General features: G+C 41.4%; 1 protein-coding gene across 12 annotated transcripts in view; it reads left to right on the top strand.

Annotated features, from left to right (window-relative positions):
• CELF2 (CUGBP Elav-like family member 2) overlaps positions 1 to 25,549 on the top strand; it is a 370,728-nt gene that overhangs the window by 229,842 nt on the left and 115,337 nt on the right. For all 12 annotated transcript variants that reach the window (XM_075081629.1, XM_075081628.1, XM_075081636.1 and 9 more), the window contains one exon: positions 11,896 to 12,092. In XM_075081629.1, the coding sequence (XP_074937730.1) occupies positions 11,896 to 12,092 (197 nt within the window). The remainder of the gene's footprint in view (positions 1 to 11,895; positions 12,093 to 25,549) is intronic.

Genomic DNA, 25,549 nt, shown 5'->3' with positions numbered 1-25,549 from the left:
CGTAAAAGTACTCGCATGAGTTATAAGTATGTTGAAAGTCACTGGGGAAAATTACTTTCTAACTATTGACATTTTAGTAGCAATCTAATGATGTACTGAGAGTTTTCTAGTATGTTATATTGAGGAGTAGTTAGAAAAGATTTAGAAAAGGGAAACTTTTGGATTGTTTTTAAGCTTGTCTGTAACACAACTTGAAAAAGATAAACACCCCTCTATTGATTTTGCTGTTGTCCAGCAATCTGATCAGAGCTGAGGTCTGCTCTACAGAAAGACCGGGCACTTTTCCAACCCCCTTTTCTGCACCCAAAAACCTGGCTGGACAAAGATGACTCCTGTCCGAAGAACTGGGAAGTATTTCCCAGACGACATTCATGTTCTCCTATACTAAATAGGAGGAAGAGAGGTGTTCTGGGGACAGAAGTGGAAAAAGAGCAAAAAAACCTCTGCCCCCAGCCCCACGCCCATTTAAATGGCAAAGTCAGCTTGTCTTCTGCCCTGCGTGCAGACATTCAGTTGGGCTACTATTTCCTAAGATTATTCATCCCAGTAATATTTGAGAGCTTTCGCACAATTCCCATAGTTTTGCCTGCCCACATACTTTACCCTCAAGCCTTGGGAGGGATAAAGATTTTCATCTTTGTTTGTTGGTATGTTTAAGATTTTGCTCTCCTCTGCCACTAAACCAAGCCTGATCCTGATTTTCAGTTTCATTATTTTATCTGTAGCCTCTCTAACACCCGGCTAATACCAGAACCCTGTTTTCCAAGACACTGTACAGGAGGATTGACTCTACCTGAGAGAGTTACAAAGGCAAGCAAGGGACTAAAATTCCCAAGGCCAAATACTGGGGTGAGAAGAGATAGGAACAACCTCTAGCACTGCTTTGTTCTCCAGCCGGAGGCAATACCACCTAATGAAGAGGGACTGAATATCTTAGCCCATTTTATCCAGCTGCAAAAATGGCCCTGTAGTCCTCTGGGGTGGGATTGCCCCACGTCTGCCCTACTCCTTCTGGCTTCTGATAGATTGCCAAAATGAAATCTCAAGTATTGGAACAGCCAAACTCCCTCCCCTTCCCCCGCCGCTGGTGGAAGTCCACCCTGCCCAAACAGAATGCTTGATTCACTGGATTAAAGGATGATGGTCTGCATTTTCCTCTGTGCCGCAGAAACCAGCTTTGTCACCTCTTTGGCCTCCAGTTCACCAAAACCTGTCTACATGTGGAAAGTAAAAAGTTGGCTGCAGTCCTTCGCAGATGACTGACAGCTTCTCCCTGCTTCCTAAGGGTTTGCTAGCACAGAAGCAGGTCAAGACCACACCATGCTGTAGTCTGAGGTGCCCACAGTGGTTGTCCCTGCAGTATCATGTTAAACCCATCATGTATCAAGATGCGGTGGACTGGCCGCTCTAATCTGAGCACATACGATGCCCGAGAGCTCTCGTAGCGTGTGCTGTGTTTGTGTATACGCTATTAGTGTTTCCACTGAGGTCTGCATCTTTCTAACAGCTCACTGCAGCTGTATTTGCGCATTATAAAATAGCATGCTTTGAAGTGCCTTGTGAAGCAGATCCTTCCAGCCTCACGTTGTAAGGAAACAAGAGTCACACCATGCAAAAGTGTGTCTGCGCGTGTCAGCAAAGTGCTTTTTCAGCGTGATAGCTGAGTGCAAAAATTTCAAGAGGAATCAGGCAATTACATTTCGAACCCACATCTCGCTGTCTGTTAGGAATTCATCGTTTCACGTAGGTGCAACATTTCGTTGTGCGCCTCGTATCTTCTATATACACAATTTCATTTTAATTTTTTAATATTGTCTTTCCCTGTTGTTGGGATCTTTTTTCTTTCTTTTTTCTGGACAGGTTATACATATGCTAATAGAAACATGCCTATTATTTGAAGCATAGTTCTGCTTGTCAATGAAGCTTCACTAACACTGTTATCACTGCCTGACATTTATCTTATAATTTTCCAGAGTTGACTGTTACATCTCCATGGAAACCCAAATTGCAATTGAAACAAGTGAGATAATAAAGGCATCCATAGGGGATTGACAGTATGCAAGCCCACAGTGTTTGCAGGCTCCATTTGTTTATAGTTCCTTAGATAAATCCATTGCAATGGAGACTTTATTACCTGTCTCCTATCTTTCTATGACTGCTGCTTATTGCAAGGTTTAGAACAACACTTTTTTTTTTTTACTTTGCTTTTTAATTAGAGCAATAAATTTTATTGGACTCAGCTAGGGAGGCATTGGAGATGTAAATTCTAGTGTGATTTTTTTCTGGGAGGAAATATGAAGTTATTTATATATATGATTTTGGCACCGTATAGACTGATGCATTTTTAGGTTGGTTTGGGGTTTTTTTAAGCAGCCAAAACTTACGATCATGGAATCTTTTGATTTGCTGACTCTTTCTGTATGCAAGAAGGATCTTTTTTTTTATATACCTAAGGACTTGAGCTCTCTAAGTTCGTGACTCTAAATCAATTTAGATGGTGCCTCAAAGCATAGAGTCATGAAACTGGAGTGGGTCCAGAGTGAATTAATCTGAAATTAATTTGATTTTGAAAGGCTCCATCTGGCTGTGTTTGGAAAAGGCATTTAGACAGATATATAAACAAATGATCATCTGTATTCTATATGCCAGATGTGGTGTCAAAAAAATGAAGAAATAGTTTTAAAAAAATCAGCTGAGGGGGATTTTGCTGTAACGATGCTCAACTTGTTAAAATTACAATTGCATCACACTTTGGACAATAATCTTTTCTTATATTCAGATTTGTAAAGGGGGGGCATGGGTGAGCTTGATAGGATATTTTGTTTTAAGTAAGAAAATGGAATGTCACAGCTTGCTTTAGTTATCTGTTTGAGATCTCACATAAAGAAGCACAGCTAACCAAAACTGACTGTGCCCTTAATACGAACAGCCCTGTGATCTTCCATTCCCTTTTTAAGGAAGGTATTTAGGTAAGGCAGCCGTGTTAGGCACGAGCCATTGGCCTCTCTCTCTTTGGACATACGCTTTTGGGTCCTATGAAGACAGCCCCCTGCGCTTTGTGGAGCTCAGCTGGGAGTGGGTCCGAGCACGTGTGTACACACGTGGCTGCCAGTCCTGAAATATGCTGGACTGTAAATTGCTCCTTGCAATAATTGGTTGACTTCAGCACACAGACATGGCTGTGTTTCAGAACAAATGTTTGGAGGACACCTTTCCCATGCCCTCCATCCCCCCAGCCCCAACTCCAGGACACAGTTTGCTATAAACTAGGTAAGTCCTTACAAACCTCGTAAGAACCTGCAGATAACTGCCAGCCTGGACATAAAACTTCCTGGAATAGTCACATCATTAATTATAAAGTAAAAAAAAAAATTTTTAGCCTTTTTTACTGCCTTTTAAGTTTTTGGGAGGGGCAAAGGAAGAAGGGAATCGAGTAACAACTTTGTAAGTTTGGAGCAGTGTTTGGAATGTAGAGAGAGAGACTGAGGCTGCTGACAAGAAAACAGATGGTCCTACGTGTCCTGCATTTTAAAAGCCTGCTACTATTCTAATTCGGTTGTTGACATGTCACAAATATATAAGCATTTGGGTGTAATCAAATACTTTTTTTTTTTAAGTAATACCTATAAATGTTTCCTGCCACACAGAAAGAAGCATGCTTCATTGCAAATATGTGTAATCAGCAAAGCAAGGCATTAATAATCCACACCATTAATACTGAGCAGTCAGCTACTTCAGACTCACCTTCACGTGAAAAATTATATCAATTGGTGCTCCAAAACTATAATATAATTGTGCAAGCACATGAGTGCTCTCTCATATTACTGTCCAGCTTACAGTAATGCAGAGAGAACCCCTTTGCAATTTGAGCCCCTTTTAGACACAGCACAGACACTTACACAAAAGGGCAGCCTCTGCCCCGAAGGGATTACGAAGGAAAAAGTTGGTGAGGAGTGTAAGAAGAGTGGAAGAGTAAGTTGCAGTTGTTGCTTGTGAGCATCACAGTTGTGGTGATCTGCCAGGGTCCCCTTCCTGCCGTTACAGAGACTAGTATAGAGACAGAAAAATGATATAGTTGAAGCCTTTGTTAATGCTGAGCTCTCCAGGTCAAAACCAGACGTGCAGGTGCCCGCCCATCTGGGAGTTGGCCAACAGAAAGCAGATATTTAAAATTCATGACTTAGGTATTTATTGGACACATCTTAATTCTTGTGGTACCTTTCCCCTGCTACATAGAGTTAGAAATGTACCTACCTCACACCCGAAGAAGACAGACCCAATCTTGTTTGAGGATTTAACATACAGAACAAATTCTGCCCAGAAAGCAAAAATGACTTATTGGGGGGTTGCCTAAGCTGAGCTTTATGTTGCAGAACATTATTGCTTGGCAGACCTCATCTAGCCTTGATCTAATTAGTTCCCAAAGCCTACAGGACAGCCTGGAAGAGCAAGGCTAGGGGTTAACACATAGCCCCTTAGTTTAGATCTCCAAGCATTTACTTGAGTCATTCGTATCATGTATCCCTGGAAATTTGTGATCCTCATCCATACTTGAACAAGAGGGGAAACAAACTCAAGACAGTAAGGGTTGGGGCGGGTTGGGTTTGTTTTTCTTTAGCCGTTAAAGGGCAGGTGTCTGTCACTGGCTGTTGAGCTTCTGTTAGTTTCAGTTTCATAAAATCTATAGGCCATCATAGGAAAATCCTTAAAGATAATTAAAATAGGCCATTATAAGTTTTATCAGCACAAACAAGAAGATGCTACCCAGTTCAGACCTGTACAGCTGGTGTGTTTAATTTTTGCTTCCACTATTGGATGAACTAGCAATGGTATTTAATTGATTTCCAAAACCAAGGACCTTAAAAAAACCAAACCTCTTCTCCCCGTTTGCCTTCACTTCTGCACTTACTCATTCTCTTGTTTACATATACTTTAACTGGTATGAGTCACTCATGTCTGGATACAGCACATACACATCGTTGAGCGCTACTGCATGTTCTAAAAAATAATTGGCTTGATAAAAAGTAGGCCCATATACCAGTGGTAAGAGTTTGCTCTTAGTCTAAAACACATTGGACATTTTTTAAGATGTATTTGAATGTAAGGGTTTTTTTGAAGGTGTGGAGTAGTAGATGGACAAAGCTTTTGCAAAGTTACTGTTGCTTGACTCTGCAGTTCTAGGAAGCATTACCAAAAGAAGGAAATTAAAATAACACCATTTGGTAGTTGTAAACATGTATACAAGGGGTATCCAGTGTTTAGGTTGGAACCCCAGCTTTAAATCAAACCGGTTTGGAATGGAGGTAGTGCAACAGCAGGTGCTGAGAACCTGAAGAGCCACCGGCCTCTGGAGGTGAGTGGGAGGTTGCAGCCAGGTAGGGACAAACCCTCTCATTTGCTTTGGTGAGCAAAACTCTGGGGGCTAATTTTAGGGAATGAGAAAGCCTTAGCGCAGAGGAGTGTATGTGCTCCAGTGTGCGCCACGAGCAGAAAAGGTAATTGCATTTTAATGTAGCTCTTATTACGATTTCCTTTTGTATCCTTGATTTCTTCCTGTGATACTAATGAGGAATCTGCATCTCTACCCCTGAAAAATAACGTGTTGTATCTCAGGTGTGCTCTTCTGATGTTTCTCTAGTTTGTAGTTTATTCAGTACTTTTCCCGATTCATAGTGCCCTTAGTACCATGCAGTCTGACCTACCTGCTTGAACGGCAACTTCCCTCTGCTGCTTCTTCGCCCAGCCCAAATTTATTCCCCATCAAAACATTTTTCAAGGTAGGAAAAGTTTTTTTCCCCAGATTTTCAAATCTTTTCCTCCGTGACAGGATGCTACCTCCTTACCTTACCTAAAATTTGCATTTAAAGCATTAAAGTGATCACATGTACTAAATTTGGAATTAATCAGAAAACAAGTATCCCCTATAGTAACAACAGTTTGCCCAGGCTTGTATGATCTAATATATGGAGAGACTTAGCAAAGCTGAGCTACAGCTAACCACTGATTTCACCAGAAAAATGACTGTGAATTTTATATTATCAGGGCAGTAAAAAGGAATCCATTGTCTTAAGAATCATTATGCTTTTACAGCTAATTCCTGCCAATGTGGAGGTAACACAAGAAAAAGTTTTGTATGTACCATTCAGTGCTTACACGAGCACTTGAGTATTATTAGCTACTGAGAAGAATAAAATCTGAGCATTGGATGTCAGGTATTAAAAGCCATCAGAATTGTTCATGTAGTCAATGTGGGTGTGCGTGCAAGTGCGGTTGCTCTCTGCTGGACGGACGAAGAATTGCTCGGCTCTTTGTTAAAACCCTTATGGGTCTGTAAGATGGAGTAAGGGAGAATGTTCTGCGAGCTCAGAGTTTCGGTATCCCTCCTGCAATTGCAGTTGGCCTTCAAGTGTAGCAGAATGGCAGCTTTGCAAGTTTTGTAGCTACGCACTTGTCAGCCCCGCCGATGTGTGCAGGGAAGCCTGAAGGAAATTATTTTGTAGACACTACTGCATGCATGGGACCAAACGTCCTGCCCTGTGCTGCTTTGTTCGTTGGGCATGGTGTCAGGTTCATTTAGCAACTGCTGTTATGGGTATGTGTTACTTAATAATTATTATTGGTATTAGTAGTGTTTAATAGTTCTGCCAAAAACTGTACAAGACACTGCAGCAGGAGCAGCTAATGGTTTTTGAAACATCATCTTTCCCTTGAGCTGCTTTTGAGCAACTGCGCTGTGAAAATGCTGATGGGCCAGAAAGCTTCTGGAGATTACTTTTTTTCCCCCAAAAAAACACAGAGACCTGGTCACTTATGGCTTAAAAATATGGAACATCTTTTTTTGTTTGTCAGAGGTTCTGTCTCTTATTTTGTTGGCCAAAATCCAATTTAGGTAATTACATTCTGTGTCTATAAATCGCAACCCCCTGCAGTTTTCAATTGGGTATGGTATTGTTCTACCCTTCCTGGCTGAAATTGTTGTGCGATAATGCTCCATGTCATTAAACAGCTGCCGTCTGTCACCTTACGATGAAGTCATTCCTCTCTAAACAATGAGTTTATAAAGCCCTTTTGGGTCCTTCCAGATAAAATTTGCTCGTAAAACCAGCAATTAGGATCTTTCTAGTACGGTAAGGTGATGCTTGTTTGTCTCTCTTGGCAGCAGTTGGAGTCCTTCAAATGGGTGTTGTCCCTTTTGTCAGCTCGTGTGATACCCTGGCAGTGACTCGCAGCTCGGATGTAAATATTTATAACTGCAAAACCCTCATGCCTGTAAATGCCTCTGTGCTGGGATGGATTTAGTAGTCTTTACACTTGGAACCAGTTCGTTATCATGTTCTTGTTATGTTGGCTTTTAGAGACAGTTCAACGTTCTACAGACGTCTTACACCATAGAACGTGAAAAAGGGAAATCTCCAACAAAAGGGTAAAACCACTAAAATAGTGTGAGGGTTGAGACATGAATTAACCAAAATGGAACGGTGGGAAGGGTTCTGGGCAGGGTTAAAAACAGACTTGAAAAATGGGTCTCATGTAAACACGTTTGGTCCACATTAACAGCTGTTTTTGAGCACCTGCCCTGACACCTAGTTGATTAATGGAAATGAACGTGGATTAACGCCAAAGCTCTTGACAGCGATGAATTTAAGAGAGTCCATTTTGATCCAGGCTTCGTTTCTGAAGTCTGCCTCTGTCCTTAGTGGTCCGTTCGCTGTTCGCAGTCTTGCTGTAATTACAGATATGAACGGGAGAGACAGAGAAGGCGTCTGCTAGGGTTTTCCGGTGCTCCTGCTTAAGCAGCAGTGATATTAAAACAATCTCTAGCTCCTCAAAGAGTGGCCCTGTCAACTTGCTGAAATGATGGAATGGTAGTTAGGTTATTAGAAGGAAAATTGGCACAAATTGAGAGAGAGGATGCTCTGGCAGCAACCACAAGCAGCCAGAAACTCAGTGGCTTAATCTCTGCCCTCAGGCTGCTCTCTACGATACAGATGACACCTTGTCAGTGAAGATGATGTGCTGGGTCACCCCCGAGTCCAGTGGGCTAAATTGGCCACGGAGGGAAGGATTGCTGCAGTGTAGAGACAGTGAGCCACATAATCTAATTTTTTTTTCTTTTTTTAATGTATGACATCATTTGGGTACTGACAGTAATTGTCAAGGGATCCCATTCTCATTAGTGTCCCCTAGACACAGCTATCTCTGTGTGCTCATGCTTTCAAGAAATAGTGCTAAGCTTTCACAAGGATTGCTTTGCCTCCTATTGGAAAGTTTCACGTGTGGTTTCTCTTTTGCCTTATTATTTCTTGGGGGGGTGGGGGGAAGTTATTTCATGGGGGAAGGAAGGAGCCACTTCCTCTGAGACCATTGTGTTGGCAAAGAGAGGTAACAAAAAACCCTGCAGCTGTTGGTGACTACGAGGTCGTAGTGCAGAGCAGTGACATCCATTGGGTGAAGATGAAGGCTGGGAGAGGATAAGGGAATTCATCTTTAGCAGAGATTATTTGTGAGGAATCAAGAATATTTGGCTATATTTTGTATTGACCCAACAAACTCGGTGGCATCAGGCAGGTGTGCTGCATGGTTGTGCTCCTGAGTGGAACCTTCCAGTACACTGCAGGGATCAGATCCATAGAATCTATAAAATTGGGGGTTTCTTTCTATTGTTATCTCTCTGTTGATTTATTCACTTTTTCAGTTTGTCTTCTTTGGCTGTAGTCCTTGGCTACTGGCAGAGCTGGGTGAGGATGCTACTGCAAGTGCCATTGCTGCAACAGTGCTCATGCGCTCCCCAAAACCCCAACAGTGAGAGTGGGATCCCTGCTCCGAGGTGCTCGAGAGCCTTTGTTTGCACTGAAGTCAAAGGAAATGCCATTTAGAAAGGAGCCCAGCTGTGCTTGCAGAAACGAGTGCCCTCTCTGCGGACCGAACTTGCCCATCAAACCCCCAACATGTTGGAAGCTCAGTGAAACCCCTACCTTGTGGTGGAAAAGGATTATAAGGAAAAGTCTAAGTTATGCTTGGTTTTTTCCTAAACCTGCAGGAGTTAGTGGATTGGCAAAGCTGTCAGTGGGTGGTAGAATTTAGTCCAGAGAAGTTTTAATGAACTGCCCAAGTTAAATCAGGCAGCAAGTGACAAGACCTGTCCCCCAGAGGTTTGCGTTACAGCGTACAGTGGCCTATGCCTGACGTCAGAGCCTTTACCCATCTTTAACCAATAAAGCATTTAAGGAAACGATCAACGTAATTTGACTTCAGTTCCACCAAAGTAGAGAAAGGGCTTAAGCATTTTGTGGAATTAGAAGAAACCTTGGCCTGTGCCTGAACCTTTAGCTCAAAGCAGGAACTTGATGCTAATGGGGTCATTAACCTGAGAAAACAGTTAGAAGTGTTTGGTTTTGTGGTTTCCCAAAAATTGGCTTATTAGCAGTGGAAATTGTGGTGCTCTTGGTGGTAATGGTGGTTTGGGTAAACAAAAAAGCAAAGAAATAGACTTGCTATTCTTTATTAAATATGACCTTTGCTGTAGTTTTGGGCTGAAGTAGCAATCGTGTATGGATTTCTTCAAGAAGGGATCCAACAGAGGGAATAGATGAAGGGCATAATTTAAAAATGAACGCAATTTACTTTTTAATGTAAACAACGTAGAGAATAAATGAAGTGAAAAGTGAAGCCGATTTCTGAAAGAAAATAGTTAACTGAATCCAGGGCAAAGCTGGGGGCTGCACAGCTAAGCTTCTACTTTTTTCTGGTTTTCAAGTCCAAAATAGTGTGTGAGCATTTTGCTTAATTATTTTAAGCTCTGGGTCAGGGATTTTTTGCACCCCCCTACTAGGGAGGATGTTTAACAGACTGGGTTTTACTAAAAGGGAGAGGAATTGGGAAGAAGTAACGGAGTGACGTTCTGAAGGTATAAATGTCATGTAGGTGCCTGCTGCTGTATGAAGGTCTTTAAAGTTGTTCCCATGGAGTCTCACGCAAGTGAGTCCGTCAGGGTTTTTCTGTTTCTTGGAGATTTTGAGGGGGTAGTTCTTTGGTTGGTTGGTTTAGTTTGACTCAAGATCACAGATGTATGGGAACTACAGTTTCTAAGGCCTGGAGAACGTGTGATTTCTCCAGGTGTGCTTGTGACCTGTAAAGCATCTTCAAAATGAAGAGCATGTGTAAGCCAAGAGAGGGTTTTCGTTCATGAAATGTGATATAAAAGGTTGGACCAAATCTCTCAGTCTCCTACTCGGGCAAGACTGCTGCTAGAATCAATAGGAATTTTCTTCAATAAATGAGTGTGATAAATCCCGTTGTCTGCCGATCCGCGTTGAAGATACTTCACAAGTGATGATCAAACTTCTTGTTGGTTTAGAATGTGCCTTTAATATAACTTTCTCCTTCCTGCAGTAAACAGGGGAAGTGCAAAAGTTAATATGGGCATATTAATGTGTTCAGGTGAATTATGCTTTCAAGGAGATGAAACGCATGAAACTAAATAATTTGTCTTTGCACAGGTTATAGCTGTGAGACAGGGGAATTACACAGGGTTGTTTTTTTCTTGCCATTCTTATTTTTTTTCACTTGTAAAATATGATTTTGGTCTTGTTGTAAAGACTTTGAGCTCTTCCAAGTCCTCCTGTGGGCATTCTCTCCTGAACAATCATCAAACAGAGAAATTGTAATTAAAGCCAAGTTTTTTGAAAGTGGCAGGTGGCTCCGAAATGCCTGAATTCTGCGATGATCAACTTTGGACATTGCTGAACACAGGCCATTTCCCCCCTTTCCCCGGTGGAAGGATGGGGGGAATGCTCTAAAAGTCACGTCTCATTAGTGTTCTTTCTTGAAACTGAAGCATCTAAAACTTATCATCACTTATGGAATCTCTAGCCAAGTAATTAGCTGAAATTATTGTACTTAATTATCGATAATGGCATGAGGGTTTTTTGTATTTTCACTTTTTTCAGTATTTAAAATGATTTGTTTTCCTGACAAGAGTACAATTCTTCCTAGACCATAATATGTCATTTGTCTCACAGAGCCGATTATTTTTTGTTACTAAGTCCATTACCCTGCAAAAGTGTGTGGTTGTTTTGAACTTACATGTACATCTGGAGATCAGATAGAGTAACAATTTATGGGGTGTGAAAAAAGTCAAAAATTTAATGTCCTTTTGCTGGGAGAAAAACTTTTTGAAGCAGCATTTTAATTTTCACCACAAAGTAGGCAATTCTGCCACCGCCTTCTCTTTTTGAATTGTGCTGGGTTTTTATGCCAGGGTGCAATAAACAATGTGCTTTAAACTGGAGCTCTCCAGACTACTTTTCCTTTTTAAAGAGCGTAGGCAACTAATCGGCAGCAACCAGCCGCATAGCTGGAGTGTTTTCCATTCTAGGCAATATCATACTAATTTGATGCACACATGGATGCTTCACACAATCTGCAAATTCATCGCTGGCATCTTGCATTAGTCATCTGACAGATTGCCAAGTGTTTCATATTCCTTTCATGTGACTTTATTACAAAACACACACACACACACGCACTGCCTTATTTCTGCCAGTAGCCAGTTTAGTGAGAATTCACTGCAGTTCTGTTTACAACAGCCATGGAGAGAAATCTGCACTTATTTGCAACTATCCTCTGCTGTAAAATGCAAAAGTCCTGGTTTGCATTGTGCCGCTCTCTTCTTATATAATGCCATTAAGCAGCAGCCTGCAGAGAAAACCAGACTCAATGAGAAATGTAATCGCATTGTTTTTTGTTCATAATACTTATGCTATTAATTAAATACTGACTTTTTTTTTTTTCTGCTTTGTGCCAATTGACATCATCTTCTGCATCTAGTGCACATGAAAACTGCGTACTCTCTTAACTTGCCTTCTCTTTTTAATCTCCTTTTCCACTTTCTAGTAACGGCACAGCTAACAAGATGAATGGAGCTTTGGATCATTCAGACCAACCAGACCCAGATGCCATTAAGATGTTTGTTGGACAGATTCCCCGTTCATGGTCGGAAAAAGAGTTAAAAGAACTTTTTGAGCCTTATGGAGCTGTCTACCAGATTAATGTTCTCCGAGACAGAAGTCAGAACCCTCCCCAAAGTAAAGGTACAGTAGTTGTGTTCTCTTTGCTTGTTTTTTTTCCGATGATCTTGCTTGCCTTCAGGATTTCCAAAGAGGTTTGCATCTGGGCTGTCTGTTTTGAAGCACACTGTGTTGAGCTATGCAGCAGCCCTAAGAGGAGAGGACTCCTGAATACCTATCGATTACTGTCTTCCTTCTTTTCTTAAATTGCAGTTTAAATGCCTGTTGTCTGGAAGTGCGCATTCCAACTGTGCAAAAAATAACAAAAGATTGCTGTCCTTGTTTAAATTATTATTGCCAAGAGACATGGAAACCTGAGCGGTCACTTTCCCAGGATTAGATCATGAAAAAATATAATTTTCTACTTCCTTTTGTTTCCTCTCTTTGCACCCCAGGTGGGAATAATTTTCAGGATACAGAAGGGGAGAAAGGATAGTGGTGGGCTCTTGCTACGTCATTGCTCCAGAGGCAGTAAAAATTTAAAAAGAGAGTCGCCCTGCCCTTTTTCCAAAATCTGATTTCTTTTCTGTAGTCACGTTAAAGGACTGATTTTTGGCACTGCTATTTTTTCAGGAAGAAAGGGTTGTTTTTCCTTCCTGCATTTTTTTCCATACACATGTAAAGTATTTGTCCTTAACTATATTGCTTTCTTTGTATATCTCTGCACATTTAGGCATGTGAGAACTCTGTGTATTATAGCTATGTAAGTATAACATATGCCTACATGTAGACCGAAGGTGAATATTTTGTTTCACTGAATGCATTTTTCTCCCTAAATAGCAATAGACTTTCATTTACACTTCTGAGTTCTTCAGGTTTGGCATATGAAATTGCTGCTAGCATTACAAATAATTAGCGCAGCTCAGAGGCTTGACTAAGATATTCATGTGTGCCTGGCTGTAAGGTTACTAGATAGTTTCTCGTTCTTACTGCACTCCTGCCACCGCTTCTAAAAACCTTTAAAGTGCACATGCTACAGAGAATATCATAAACTGATTTTGTGGGCTAGCAGCTAACTAACAGTGCAAAACAACCCTCGCTTGAGGTTTCCAGTTCAGTGAGAGGCGATTGCTGTCACGTGAGGCACGCAGCACAACTTCGAGTGCTCCTGTGCTTTTGTGCAAAGCACTGCCAAGGCTCAGCGTTTCCTCCTTGCCCTGGTACGGGGCAGAGGATCCTCTCAGTGGCCTCTTCTTTGCTGCCCCGACTGAAGCAGTCTTGTGCTTTGAGAGATATCGGATCGTTTTGGGTTGCTTGCATACATCACTTCGGGTTAAAAGGTTTGATGCGTTGGGGTCACACCAATGTCAGGGAGGGGGGTTCATCTCACCGTGCCTTGCTGCTAATCAAGTCCCCCGTACTAAATTGCTCTTTCCCTTCACAAGCAGAAGGTATTTTTGGTTGGAGTGTTTCGGTGTACTTCTGCTTCCAGCTCCCTCCGTTCACCAAGACTGATGTACTGTAGAATGTAGCCCCCTGCTTTGTTAGCACAGAGCCCTCACCAAGTGTCTTTTTCTTGTAATGCTGGATAGAAGACAGCATTAAGAGGTCAGGCAACTGGGTTTTCTGCAGTCCAGGCTGCTATGGATGAGCAAACTCCTACTTAGTTTAAACCACTAAAATGCTGAACTTTGAGACTTGTCCATTTAGAAAGAGCTGATTCCCGGCCCACAGAAATGCCTTCCCACTAAGCAGTAAATGAAGCGAGAATGATATTGTGGTTAGACAGAAGAAAGCCATTGATTCCCGTTTCTGTAGTGTTTTCCATTATACTGTACCTGCCTGTCAGGCAGCTGGAAGGCGTAAGGATTAAGCGCAGGTCATGCAAATCATTGTGGACTAATTATGAAGGCTTGTAGTCCCCATATTCAATATTCTTTTTGAAAAGTAGTTGGTGGTTTTTTTTGTTGGTTGTGGTGGTTTTTTTTTTTGGCTTGGACTCTTCAGCCGTGCAGAGATGATGCTTTTATGTCACTTCAGGCATTATATGTTTTAATGAGTAAATGAAATTAATCCTCAAGAAAGACAGAATAACCTTCAGACTTATATTTTCCTGACACAGCAGCAAGCTCCTCTGGTGGTCAGCTTTTCCCTTGGAAGCTTTGGAGGAGTGTATCTCCATGCTGGCTCTATCCTTCCTCCTGGCGGAGTCTGCCAGCAAGGCTGCTAGATATAGAAACCTCTTGAATTTCTTGTGGGTATCTCTTGACTAAGAATGATCTTTATTCTCTTAATCCAGTAGCACAAAGGGTTCTGTGTGAAAGGTTGTTAAAAATTTTAGAAACAAACAAAAAAATTGCCCTCAAAAATGTCTGGTGTCATTTGTCATCGTGATACGTGAGTATTATTTCACCTGTTCTATCTAACAGGCATTTAATAATGAAGCTGAATTTTGACTTTTTGTTCGGAGGTGTGGTCAAATTCTGTGCTCTCCTCCTGAGTAAACACCCACACAAAACAAACATTTTTATTTTGTTTGAGCTGGGTGGATTAGTGTAATGCCAGGCATTTTCCTGCCCGCTACCTCTCTGCATCACCTCTGGTTTTGCAGAACGGTGCATCAAGGGGACCTTGTGGTCAGGTGACGCTGGAAAATGCCCATTTTCCAGTTTTCATTTTACTGCATGGTCATGGCTGTGTGTCTTGCAGGACCTTCACAGGCTAGTATCACCCAGAAATTTTCTCTGAATATTCTGTAAGCCGTGTATTGCAACAACAAAAACGCAAGTTAGCGTTACTACAGCATGCGGGGGGTGGGTAGCAGTTTGGGTTTGTTCTTTGAAGAAAAACATTTTGATTTTTGAAAGATTTCTCCCTTACTGGACAAAGGCTGTGTGTTTCTGTTAGCTTGGCCGAAGGGGCTTCTCTGATTTGGACAGAATTTTTCTCTGATGAGCTGTTTATGAAGCTGAAATCTGAGTCTCTCCTGATTCTGTCAAAAATAACCATAGGCTGCTTCCCTCTCTCCTGCTGTTATTAAGACTGTCTTTCATCCCCTCCAACGACAGACGGCCTAGTTCATGTCTTTCCTCCTTTATTGTGTTGCCTGCCAGCTCTGCAAAGCTGAAGCTGGACGAAGAGGAGGAAGACAGGTAGAAAGCCAAGTTTTACTCGCTTCGGAAAACTAGAGGAAAACCATCTTTTCCACAGATCTATTGCTGCTAGTGCAAATACTGAAGCTTGGCTTTATTAATTGGGCACTGCAGGAACGGCTGCATTTCCATGGGTGATGGTTGGAATATCCTCTGTCGGTAGGAAACTCCTCGTGCCTTCCAGAGGTTGCAGTTCTACAGGTCTTTTTGGATGTGTGAAAGAGCTCGGCAAAGTAATTTGACTTTGTGTTTATCCCCTGTTGTTTTGTAAGGCTTTTTCCTCTTCCTGCAACAAGAGAAATCCGGGGGATTAGGTAAACTAAATTAAAAAAAAAAAAAAAAAAAGGAGCAGGAAATCCTGTAACACTGAAATAAATGGCACTTTCAGCTTCTGGGGGCTAAGAGGATTCAAAGTCTAGGCAGATCAGCCCTCTCTGTTGCCAGTCCAGCTTGCTCCCTTTATATAATTTATTCTGGGAGGATAGATGACTTTTTTCAGAGTAGTTTTTGAAGAGACCTTCTGTAATACCTCAAATATGGCAAGCTCTGTGCGAAGGCAGTGTGCGCTGCCACCACGATCCCTCTTCTTCCCCACTGCTCTCCTAACCAGAAAGATTTCTTTGGCTGCTTTTGTTTCGGAGTCCGAGTGCTGAAGGAAGCAGATGGCAAATGGCTACTTTTGCCCTTTGAAATGCAGCAGAAGAGTCTTGGGCCAGATCCACAATCTTCTTTTGGTACCTTGCCTCTGTTTCGATACCTGTCAATTCTTGTAGGGATCAAGGTCCCCTAAAACAGCTTTGTGAGCCTGAGCCTGCTCGTGCTACCACAGGAACCGCGTTGCAGAAAGCAGGGGAGAGGCGCCCCTGTAGCAACTAACTCCGTGTTTCCTTGTAGCCTTTGACAGACCCTTTATCAGATTAGAGGGAGGCTGCTGAGTGAACAAGGATGTGCTGTAGTTAAAGGCCAGTGTTTATTATTATCCTATTTAACATGGTAATTTAAGTCTACCGGGAAGCAAGGAGAGGAATCTGATAATGAGGCATTCATCTGCTGCATACAGGAGAGACTGGGTCGGCAAGGAATATAGGAGACAGAAGTTACGTGGCTTGTTTGGGTACCATTTCAGCTACAATTTAGCCCTTAAAAATACTCTTGTATGGGCAGAAGGAACAGTTCCTCCACTCCAGCAGGTCCCTGCTCGCAGTGCTCCATTTTTCTGTGCTGTGGGAGGAGAAAAGGGAACTCGTGCAGTCCTGCACGGGACCAAAGCTGTGGTGCTCTGCTTGTCACACAAACCCAGCCTGACTGTCCTAACCAGCAGCAAAGACACTAACCACCTGTTCCTTGCCTGCCCTAGCATCTCCGCTCAGCCAATTGCACACTCCTGCTCCTTGAAGAAATTTCAACGCATTGTGTTTTGCAAAGCTATTTTAGATGCTTTTTAAAAGCTCCCTCCAGCCAGCACTCCAGGAGTCAGGGTTTCTCTACACATACTGACCTGTTTTGTGTTTTGAATGCTCTCACAGGTCCATTTGAACATTGTTTAGCTTTTGAGATCCAAAGAGTTGCATGACGAGAACATATGCTGTCAAAACTGCAGGACTTGGGACGACAGCCGTTATGCATGTGTGTTTTAGACTAAATTTTAGTGATTACAGCTGAGGGAACTTCTGTTACAATCGCAGACTTGAAATCTTTCATGTGCTGAATGAGAAAGTGCCTTGCATATATGTTTTTATCAGGTGCTTTGTGCACTATATGAAGTTTCACACAACAAAGGCTGGCAAAATCCAGATGTTGCTGTTAGATACAAGTACAATGGGGAGGGAGAGCAAGTGATAAAGTTGAGTTTTCACCTTTCAGCTTCTGACTTTAGTGTGTTTAAATTTGAACCCTCAAGAACCTTAATTCTATAATTTTATATGGCTCATAAGTAGCATTATAAATTATAGATGTGAGCTGATTTTTATAAAAGGTAATTCTTATTCGACAAATCTGCGGGAGTTTTTCAAGAGGTTTCTCTGAAAGTGGACAGGTGTGAAATTGTGTATATAATCAAGCAGGATTTCCCAGGGGCATTTCACACAGTGTCACACAGGAGACTAATACATACGGTTACTGGTGAAGCAGAGAAGGCCCCATTTTCAAATGAAGACAGGAGCTGGTTAGATGATCGAGGGCAGATTAGAATGGGGAAAGGTTACGGGCCAGGGGAAGAGAGGGGGTGGTGATTGGAGAGCAACAGGGACTGTTATTGGAGATCGATACTTTTTCACTCTCTATGTAAATGGCTTTGACAGAATGAACCACCAACTTGTTATCCAACTTTTTGGATCATGCAGAAGGGACTGGATGGGGGCGAAGCCACGTGATAACCTGGGGAAAACAATGCAATCCAAAGAGATTCAGCCGGGTAAAACACATACGTTGAATGAGTATATTTTTCAAAAATGCAAGAGCGGGACAAGATTTGAAGAGTGCACATATCATAAAAGGAATGACATGGTGTATTGTATCTATCTGTGTGGTCAAAAAGGCAGAGAAAATGCGAAGCTGTATAAATGGGAGCATTGAATATAACTTTCAAGGAAATGCTGTACCACTTAAAGAAGGATTTTTTTGATCATGTTTAAACTACAGTTACCAATATTTAGCACTATTCTATAGAAAAGGGCAGAGGTCCAAAGAAGAGCAGCATGATTTTGTATTAAGTCAGGAAGGGTTAAGCCATGGTAAGAGGTCTAAGAAGGTTACCTTGTAAAGGTCTTCAAGCATTGACTTACAAGAAAGCTAAAAGGGGAAAAGCTGAGGAAGAATACAGGACTGTACCTTGGTTTGGAAAGAGAAAGTTACAAGGGGATATGATTGAAGTTTCTGCAGTCTGTTGAAGTGCATACTGAAGGCAGGAATAGATAAGCTCTTTCAATTAATATTAAACCCAGGGACTGCACAGCATAGACTTGAGATTGAGAAACAGCAGGCCAACAGAAAAAAACCAGCTTCTTAAGTCAAACTTTCTTCTTCCACATGTGGAGTAAAGAATGGTCTTCCAGAAAGCAGTAGAAGTTCCTGAAGAAACTTTTCTCTTGCTTGCTTCCATTTAGTATTTTGAAGTAGTGCGTCTGGAGCAGTATGTGACCTGACTGCTCCCCGCATCCCAGCACAGTTTCACCCCGTAAGCAGGACGAGGTGCCAGGGCTGCAGTGGACACAGCTGACAGTGGCTTATCTGTGTCCAGCCTGAAGAGGGTCAGAGATTTGTGATGACCCCTGATATTTTTACATTGCTTTGAAGAGGGGGAGCAGATGAGGATAGCGTCCCATTGCGTACTCGACTGCAAACCTGTTGCTCACATAAATCAGTCTCACTGTATATTCCCATCATTGACTATGGCAAAAAAGTCAGTCCCTTTAATACTGAAGATTATCACAGCAAACCCAACCCAGTCAGAGGGTGCAGAAGTAGTGGAAGATCTTTGGGGAGATACTGTTGCAGGAATGGGGGGTTTTGTGGTGGCAAAACAGGAAGAGTAGAGGATGTTGGGGGGATTGGGTAGAGAGTGGGTTTTGGTTGTGGTATTTGAAGAGGGAGATAGAACATAAAACCTTCCTTTAGCCTTGTTTCTGAAGTTCCTATATAGAGCATGTGAATGACTGAAGCTGTAGCAGAATTAACCTTTGGTTTTTTTAGACATCTTTTCACTCCATGCTTTTACAGTATTTGTAACAGTGGGGGATTGTTCCAGAAGGACTCTAGGTGTTGCTGTAAGAAATTAATAAAAATAACACATCTCTAAGGGATTAAAGTAGATTGCTTTGGGGTTCATTGGTTGCAATTTTGTAGCAGCTTAACTTATGATTTGCAATTTTCAAAATTAAGCTAAGACTGTATAAGCAATTTACTAATTACTTCTATGCTGAAAAAGTGCATAAACTTTAAGTACATGAGTTGGTTTATTTAAATTGATAGAAACCCCATATGCAGACCAGAAGAAGTGCAGGACTTCATATTCCAATTGTGGTTTTCTTAATTGATCTCTAATGCTCATGTCTGATAAACACTTGGGCAAAAGGCAAGTTACATAAAAGGATGTTCGAGCGTCAGTTCAGGCATGAAATAAATCCAAACACTTTGAGGTACATTCAACAACTCCAGGAATACAGGTGAAAATATGGGTTCCATTTTACTGACAGTTCAGGAAAAACAAGAAAACAAAAAAGGAAGGGGTATGTCTGTCTGTCTGTCTTTTTTTTTTTTTTTCTAATTATATTTAAAAACAATTGAATGCTAATGATTGAGACTTAGGGGGCTTAAACAATAGTGGTTGGTTGTCAAGGCAATGCTGGAATATAATATATTGCACAACAGCTAAGAAAGGCAGGCAATTCTTTGCTGTAATGTTGACTTCTTCAGCACAACATCCAGCATTTACCTATAGAATATTTTACATTACAAAAAGTCCCAAATGCTCTTAAAATATAAATGGGTAATCTGTTTTTGGCATGCCATCATTGCATCAGAAAAAACATACAGGCAGGTGGTTAAAACAGCCTGGACTTTTAATAAAATTGAAAAAAATCAGCTAATCAAATTTCATTGTTGAATCTGAATAATATGCCAAACCTTGGTCTCCCAAATATATAATCTCAAAGGCAAAAATTGTAATGCATGGAAAAATCTAAGTCAAGTCATGCACGCACTCGCACACAGGAATTAATCAATGGATATAATAGACATAAAATCACATGCATGTTTAAGTATTTTCAAGATTGGTGCCTACATTTAAAATATATACCTCTGTAATAGTGCCAGACACTGTCAGTTTGAGATTTATGGTATCCAATTCCTTCAGTTGCATATTAAAGCTCACATCAATGAGTTTCGATCTTTTTATGACATTGTTGTGGCACTGAAATTCTTTCCTCTTCCAATTTTCTATTAAATGAATAAACATACAATATTTATCTGCTTGCCACATGAAAAATGATGTATGTTTTTGTTAAAGAACAATCACTTCAAAAAAAAAACAACCCTACCACAACCCTTCTCTTATTATATAGTGTTTCTCATTCTATTCAGTTCTAATGTTTGAATCATATGCTCATAACATAGGAGGAGGTTTTGCAAAGGACCTGAGAGCCGGTCTGAATTCTTCACACACTTTGGCATGGAGCTCAAAGGACAAAAACTTTTGCAACTGAGCAATGTCAAAAATGAAATGTAATTGGGGAGTAGCCTGATGAGCATGTGTTTCAGCTGCACTGCAGCTTCCAAGCCTCTCATTTCCACCGCAAGAACAGTGTCTTATTGCTTTCATCTTCTGTTCCTGCCACCCCGCTAAAATCATACAGAAGTGCGTGTGCACGCGTGTGCACAAACAAATAAAAGTGTAAAATGAAAACCCACAATGTGAGAAGTTTTGCTCATGAAATATAAACAAGAGACTCCAAGGCAGTAAGGATTTCGCTGTCACTGCTGAGATGATGTGAGAGACACGTAAATATTACAATGATGCGTCACAGTAAAAAGCTAAAGACCGTGTAAAACATTTTAGCATAAATATGTCATCAATTTTACTAGTTCTTGACATGAATTTTAAACCCCAGGAAAGGCTTGAAAGAATGTCTGTTATTCTTTGTCATTCTGAAATTTGTTACAAAATGGGTATATGTGTAGCATTTGCAGTGTAAATTATTTACTAGTTCATTACTTCCATCTTCCCCGCGCCAGACCTGTCACCTGTGTTTTCTGCTGGAACAGGGTAGCAAGAGGACAGTATCGGGCATGCTTTGGCTCTGGTAGGACCCACAGCCTACGCAGTGTCAGACTTCTGTGACACAGGTGCCAGGGAAGGACGTGCCGTGCCAGTTGTAGTATTACTTTTTTTCAGACATCAGTTCCATAGTGCACTGTAACTATCAGCATATTTCAAAAAAATAGGAAATAACTCCCTAAGGATAAAGTCTGTTGGTGCTTCTAAGCCTGGTTTAAGCTTAACTGAAGCCAGTGAGCTACGGGTGGAAGGCTGCATATGCCATCTAAATCTTCTGGTCCATCTACCTCAGGAAAGAAGGCATTTTCAGGAATCTGTGTCTTTCTAATTGCTTATAAAAACACTCTGAGACAAGCCGGTGAATAAATTAAATTTGAATGTTTCCAGCAGATCTTTTCAGGTTTTCACTGAACCTAATTACTGTCTAATCTATGCCCATGAGTATGCAGTTTTAAGTGGGACATTAGACTTTCACTCTGCAGATTAAACTCTGTGGTGCATAAATTCATTATTATTTGTGGAGGAAGAAACTTCAGTGTCTACTACCTCATGGTTTTAATTTAAAATAACTGCTACATCTGAGTCATGCGTTCTGTTAGAAGAATAAGACGAGCTGCAAAGAGGAGGAAGATCTTTTCTAATAAACCATGTCTCCGATTTGCCTAACTGCATCGGGAAAATTTATGTTTTAAACAATAATTAAACTGTCGTAGTAGCTCAAGATGTCACACTTTCAATTGCGATTTTAGGGAGCTCTACCACAATAGGGAGTAGATTAATAGAACGTACTGCCTGTAACTTCTTAGCTGCAAGGATGAGCATGGCACAGTGAGGAGCAGTACTGCTGCTTCAGCCGCAGACCTGCGAGTGCTTTGCAAAGGGAGACAAATATCATCACTCAATTTTTACCAGCTGGAAGAAGTGAGATAGAGAGGCCTGTGGGATCTTTTCCCAAAATTCTTGAGTCACTTTGAGCAGGCAGAGAATAATGTTCTGCCTGTGCTGTTGTTGTGTTGCCTAAATCAGATCTGCTCCCTTCATTCTCAGTGCTTGAATCCCTGGGCTGGCTGACACAAAGGTTTTGTCATTTTAACACTGCCCAGGAGAGATCTGCGTTGGTTTATTCCCGTATTCATCGGGTCTGATGAGGACTGCAGTTAGAAAGCGAGTGTGGAGCAGACCCATAGGCACTGGCTCCCACTCTTCCTATGCCCCCCTAATTAAAACAATGAGTATTAAACAACAGGCTTCCTTTATTGTTTGCAGATCATGGGATATAAAAATCATTGTAGATTTAAAATGGACTATATTAACCTGAGTAATTCCACCAGGGCTTCCGTTTCTGTAGTGAAAAGTGTTGTGTTGTCTCTGGCTCAATTAGATTTTTCTCAGTGTCAATTTTAATTCACTTCACCGGAGCATGGGGGAACTCTCTGCGGAAGGGAAAATGTTACTTCTGAATGAGAGCCTCCTGTAGCCCACATTTTATTTAAGAGTTTTTAAATGCTTCGAGGTCCCACGTTCTCCCTTCAACATCTGCTATTGTGTGCCACAAGAGCTGAATGAAATCGCTTGGCATTTCATAATGCAACAGGCGTCTGGGTTTGGGTGGGAGGACTGAAATGGGGAGAGAGAGATTCTTGGTTGCCTCGTTTGAATTAATACTGAAAAAAAAAAAATAAAGCCTTGGTGAGCCTTGACGGCCAAATAGACGTAATTATGTCAAATGTTTCTCACCCTCACAAACATCCACCTGGCCATGCATACAGAGAAGTAAAAACTAAGAAGCGGGGTTTTCCTTTTGCAGTGCTCAGTCCAGGGCAGAAGTTGTGTGGCCTGTAAAGTTTTTTTCCTTCCCCTTTTAGACTTGACATTTCTGACCTCCCGTGGCCGTGGGTGCTTAGGCATGGATTGCTCGGTTACGCTCTGCTTGGCGCATGCTGCTGGAGTAGCCCAAAATACACTGTTTCTTCCCTGTTTCTGAAGGGAGAAATCTTTCATTTGGGGGTGCTTCTCATTGGTGTGAAAAGAGAAGACAAGAAAAAGAGCCTGCGATAGAGTTGTAGGGGAAGGTTTACCATAGACAAGGGCCTGAAATGCCCGCTGGGTATAGGTGGGGCTTTCCAACATGCTTGTTTCCATCACAATCAGCAGGTTTCTCTTCCCATCTCTGTACCTGTCCTTCCACTGTTTCCCTAAACTCTCAGGACAGTAGATTTATGGATATTTGTGCACACTGAAGTTTTACTTTGGAGTTCGGGTTTTTTTCTTTGTTTGTTTGTTCTGGGTTTTTTGGCTGACACCTCCCAGTTTTGCAAATGATTTTGGCTGCTTTCTAGTACATCACTGGGCTACCGGTGGGAAGGCACCAAAACCAGTCAATTGGGTCAACAGAGGTGAGCCTCTTTTGTGGTTCAGACAGAGGACAACACCACAGCATGATGCTGGAGTGCCCCGTAGCTATTGATAATGCCAGCTTCTGTATGAAAGCTAAACAGAAAAATTGTCTCAGAAGAGAGATGGTTTTATGGTTTTCAGAAGAATTGAACAAAATGCTCTACCAGAATTCTGTTTTCCGAGCGTGTCATCTCCCAGCCTTTCCATTTCCAGCAGTTTTAGCTTTCCTTTCCAGGCCCAAGCTGTTAGCAATGCTTTTCTGTGCTTTGTTGCTTGCTAGTTCTAGCCTGGGTATATACCGAGTTAAAAGGTGCTGTGTGGAAGTGGGGAATTATCATTATTATTATTATTATTATTACTACCATCATTATTTAGATTCTGCAGCCTAAGTATTTCAAAAAAATCTCACAACTAAAGGTCAGCGTAGCTTGTAGGTTTACACATGCACAGTACAAGTAACCTTCAGAAATTTCCTCATGACAAGATAAGTGCAGCAATTACATTTAAATGAGTGCTGGAGAAAATTTCACTGTAAACTACATTAGCTGGAGAGTGTATGCTGTAAGGGAATTTAATTGAATTAATGATAGTTACTATCAAATGCTCCATCTAGTGTATTGCCAGGTCTCCTTATTACTAAGAATAATATTTGGCTCATAAAGACCCCTGTTCAACTAAGCACACAGTCCTGATGACTTCAGCAAGTGATTAAAGTTAAAGCATGTTCTTCACTGCTTTGCTGAACAGGAATAGGCTTGAAGCTAGGAGCAGGTATTGGTGTGTGTACCTAACGCGTAGTCACCGAGCCCTTCAGGAAGGCTGTTTATGGAGATTCCTCTCAACAGACGGTTCTCCAAATGTCTAATGAAGGTGTGATTTTGGCCTAAGTGCCCTTCCCGGTTGGGGTGTAGCTGGTGGGGGTATTGGCTGCACCAGCGACGAGGGTGAGCAGCCCGAGCGCGAGCCGGGGTGGACAACGGGAGGGGTGTCGGGGTGATCCGCGCCGGGGCTTCGGAGCCCTCTGCTAATAAGAGCAGTAACCGATCGTGGTGGTAGAGGATTTCATTGAATAATCCCGGTGGTGATTTTAACGCTGCTGTTAATGCAGGATTCTTACTCTCGCATTATACGGAGATGCCACAACACGATCCAGGAAGGTATTTTGTGTGACTTCCTACATAAAAGCAGAAATGCAAATAAGCTATGTTAACATATTCACATTATACAAATGGAAATCTCAGACGCCTGGAAACACAGTGACATAGCCAGAGACATGCTTCAAGCCAGTGATAAAGATATCCAGTGTTTTCCTACTCTGCTCTTATGTTTTAACTATTAAGGAGAAAATGTGGTATATTGAATGTTTCTGCAGAATATTTTTGAATGTCAAAAATACCATTGAAGTGTTTCCTTTATGGTGGATGTTATTTTATTTTCCTTTCATATGCATTCTTTAAAAAGCGAATACATGAAATCTAGCAAAAAACTCTTTTATTCTCCATCCGTTCAGCAACAAAAACTGCTCTTTTATGGAAATTGGGAAACAGTGGAATAATTTCTAAAGCAACTTTCTTTATTGTTGGCCGAATCAAATGGCAAAAGTTTTTATTCACCTCCACATCTTACATTTTAATGATCCACATGTCACTCCTGAACTTCACCCACCCGTGTTTATGCATGCAGCAGACATTCTGGTACAATCAGTGAAGCACATGCCGTTCAAAGGAATTACAATCTCCGCTTTGTTTTTGTGTTTTGGGTTTTTTGGGGGGGGGGAAAGAAAGAGTAATTGCCCGTGTCAACTGATGTTCATTACACAGAATTGTTTAGCTCTCTTAAAAAATCTTGATCTGCTTTTCCCCCGTGAAAATACTGAAGGTCTCAGTTCACAAAGGAGAAATCAGCATGTAAAGCAGCAGACAGCAATCTGCTGCAAGGAGTGAGAGTGCGATGTTCTCTGCAGCAAATTCAGAAGTGCTTGCTATCATAAAAAAAAAAGGCCAAATATTTAGTAAGGATGAGAAACATTATTACTGTTGCAATCAGATGTGATTTTGGGGAACAATCTGTTTAAAAATAGGGAACTTTTTTCATACATTTGTATGTAGTATTTATGATTGAACATCCGTTAGGTAGCATCTGGCATGATCTGTTCCTCTTTCTCCCTAAGTTTCATGGCTTTGTTTTGTATTTAAGGGGGATATTACAAAAGGTAATTT

The sequence above is a fragment of the Phalacrocorax aristotelis genome, chromosome 1 (genome assembly GCF_949628215.1).
Source record: "Phalacrocorax aristotelis chromosome 1, bGulAri2.1, whole genome shotgun sequence".
NCBI classification, from domain to species: Eukaryota; Metazoa; Chordata; class Aves; order Suliformes; family Phalacrocoracidae; genus Phalacrocorax; species Phalacrocorax aristotelis.
This window is presented reverse-complemented; position numbering and strand designations above follow the sequence as displayed.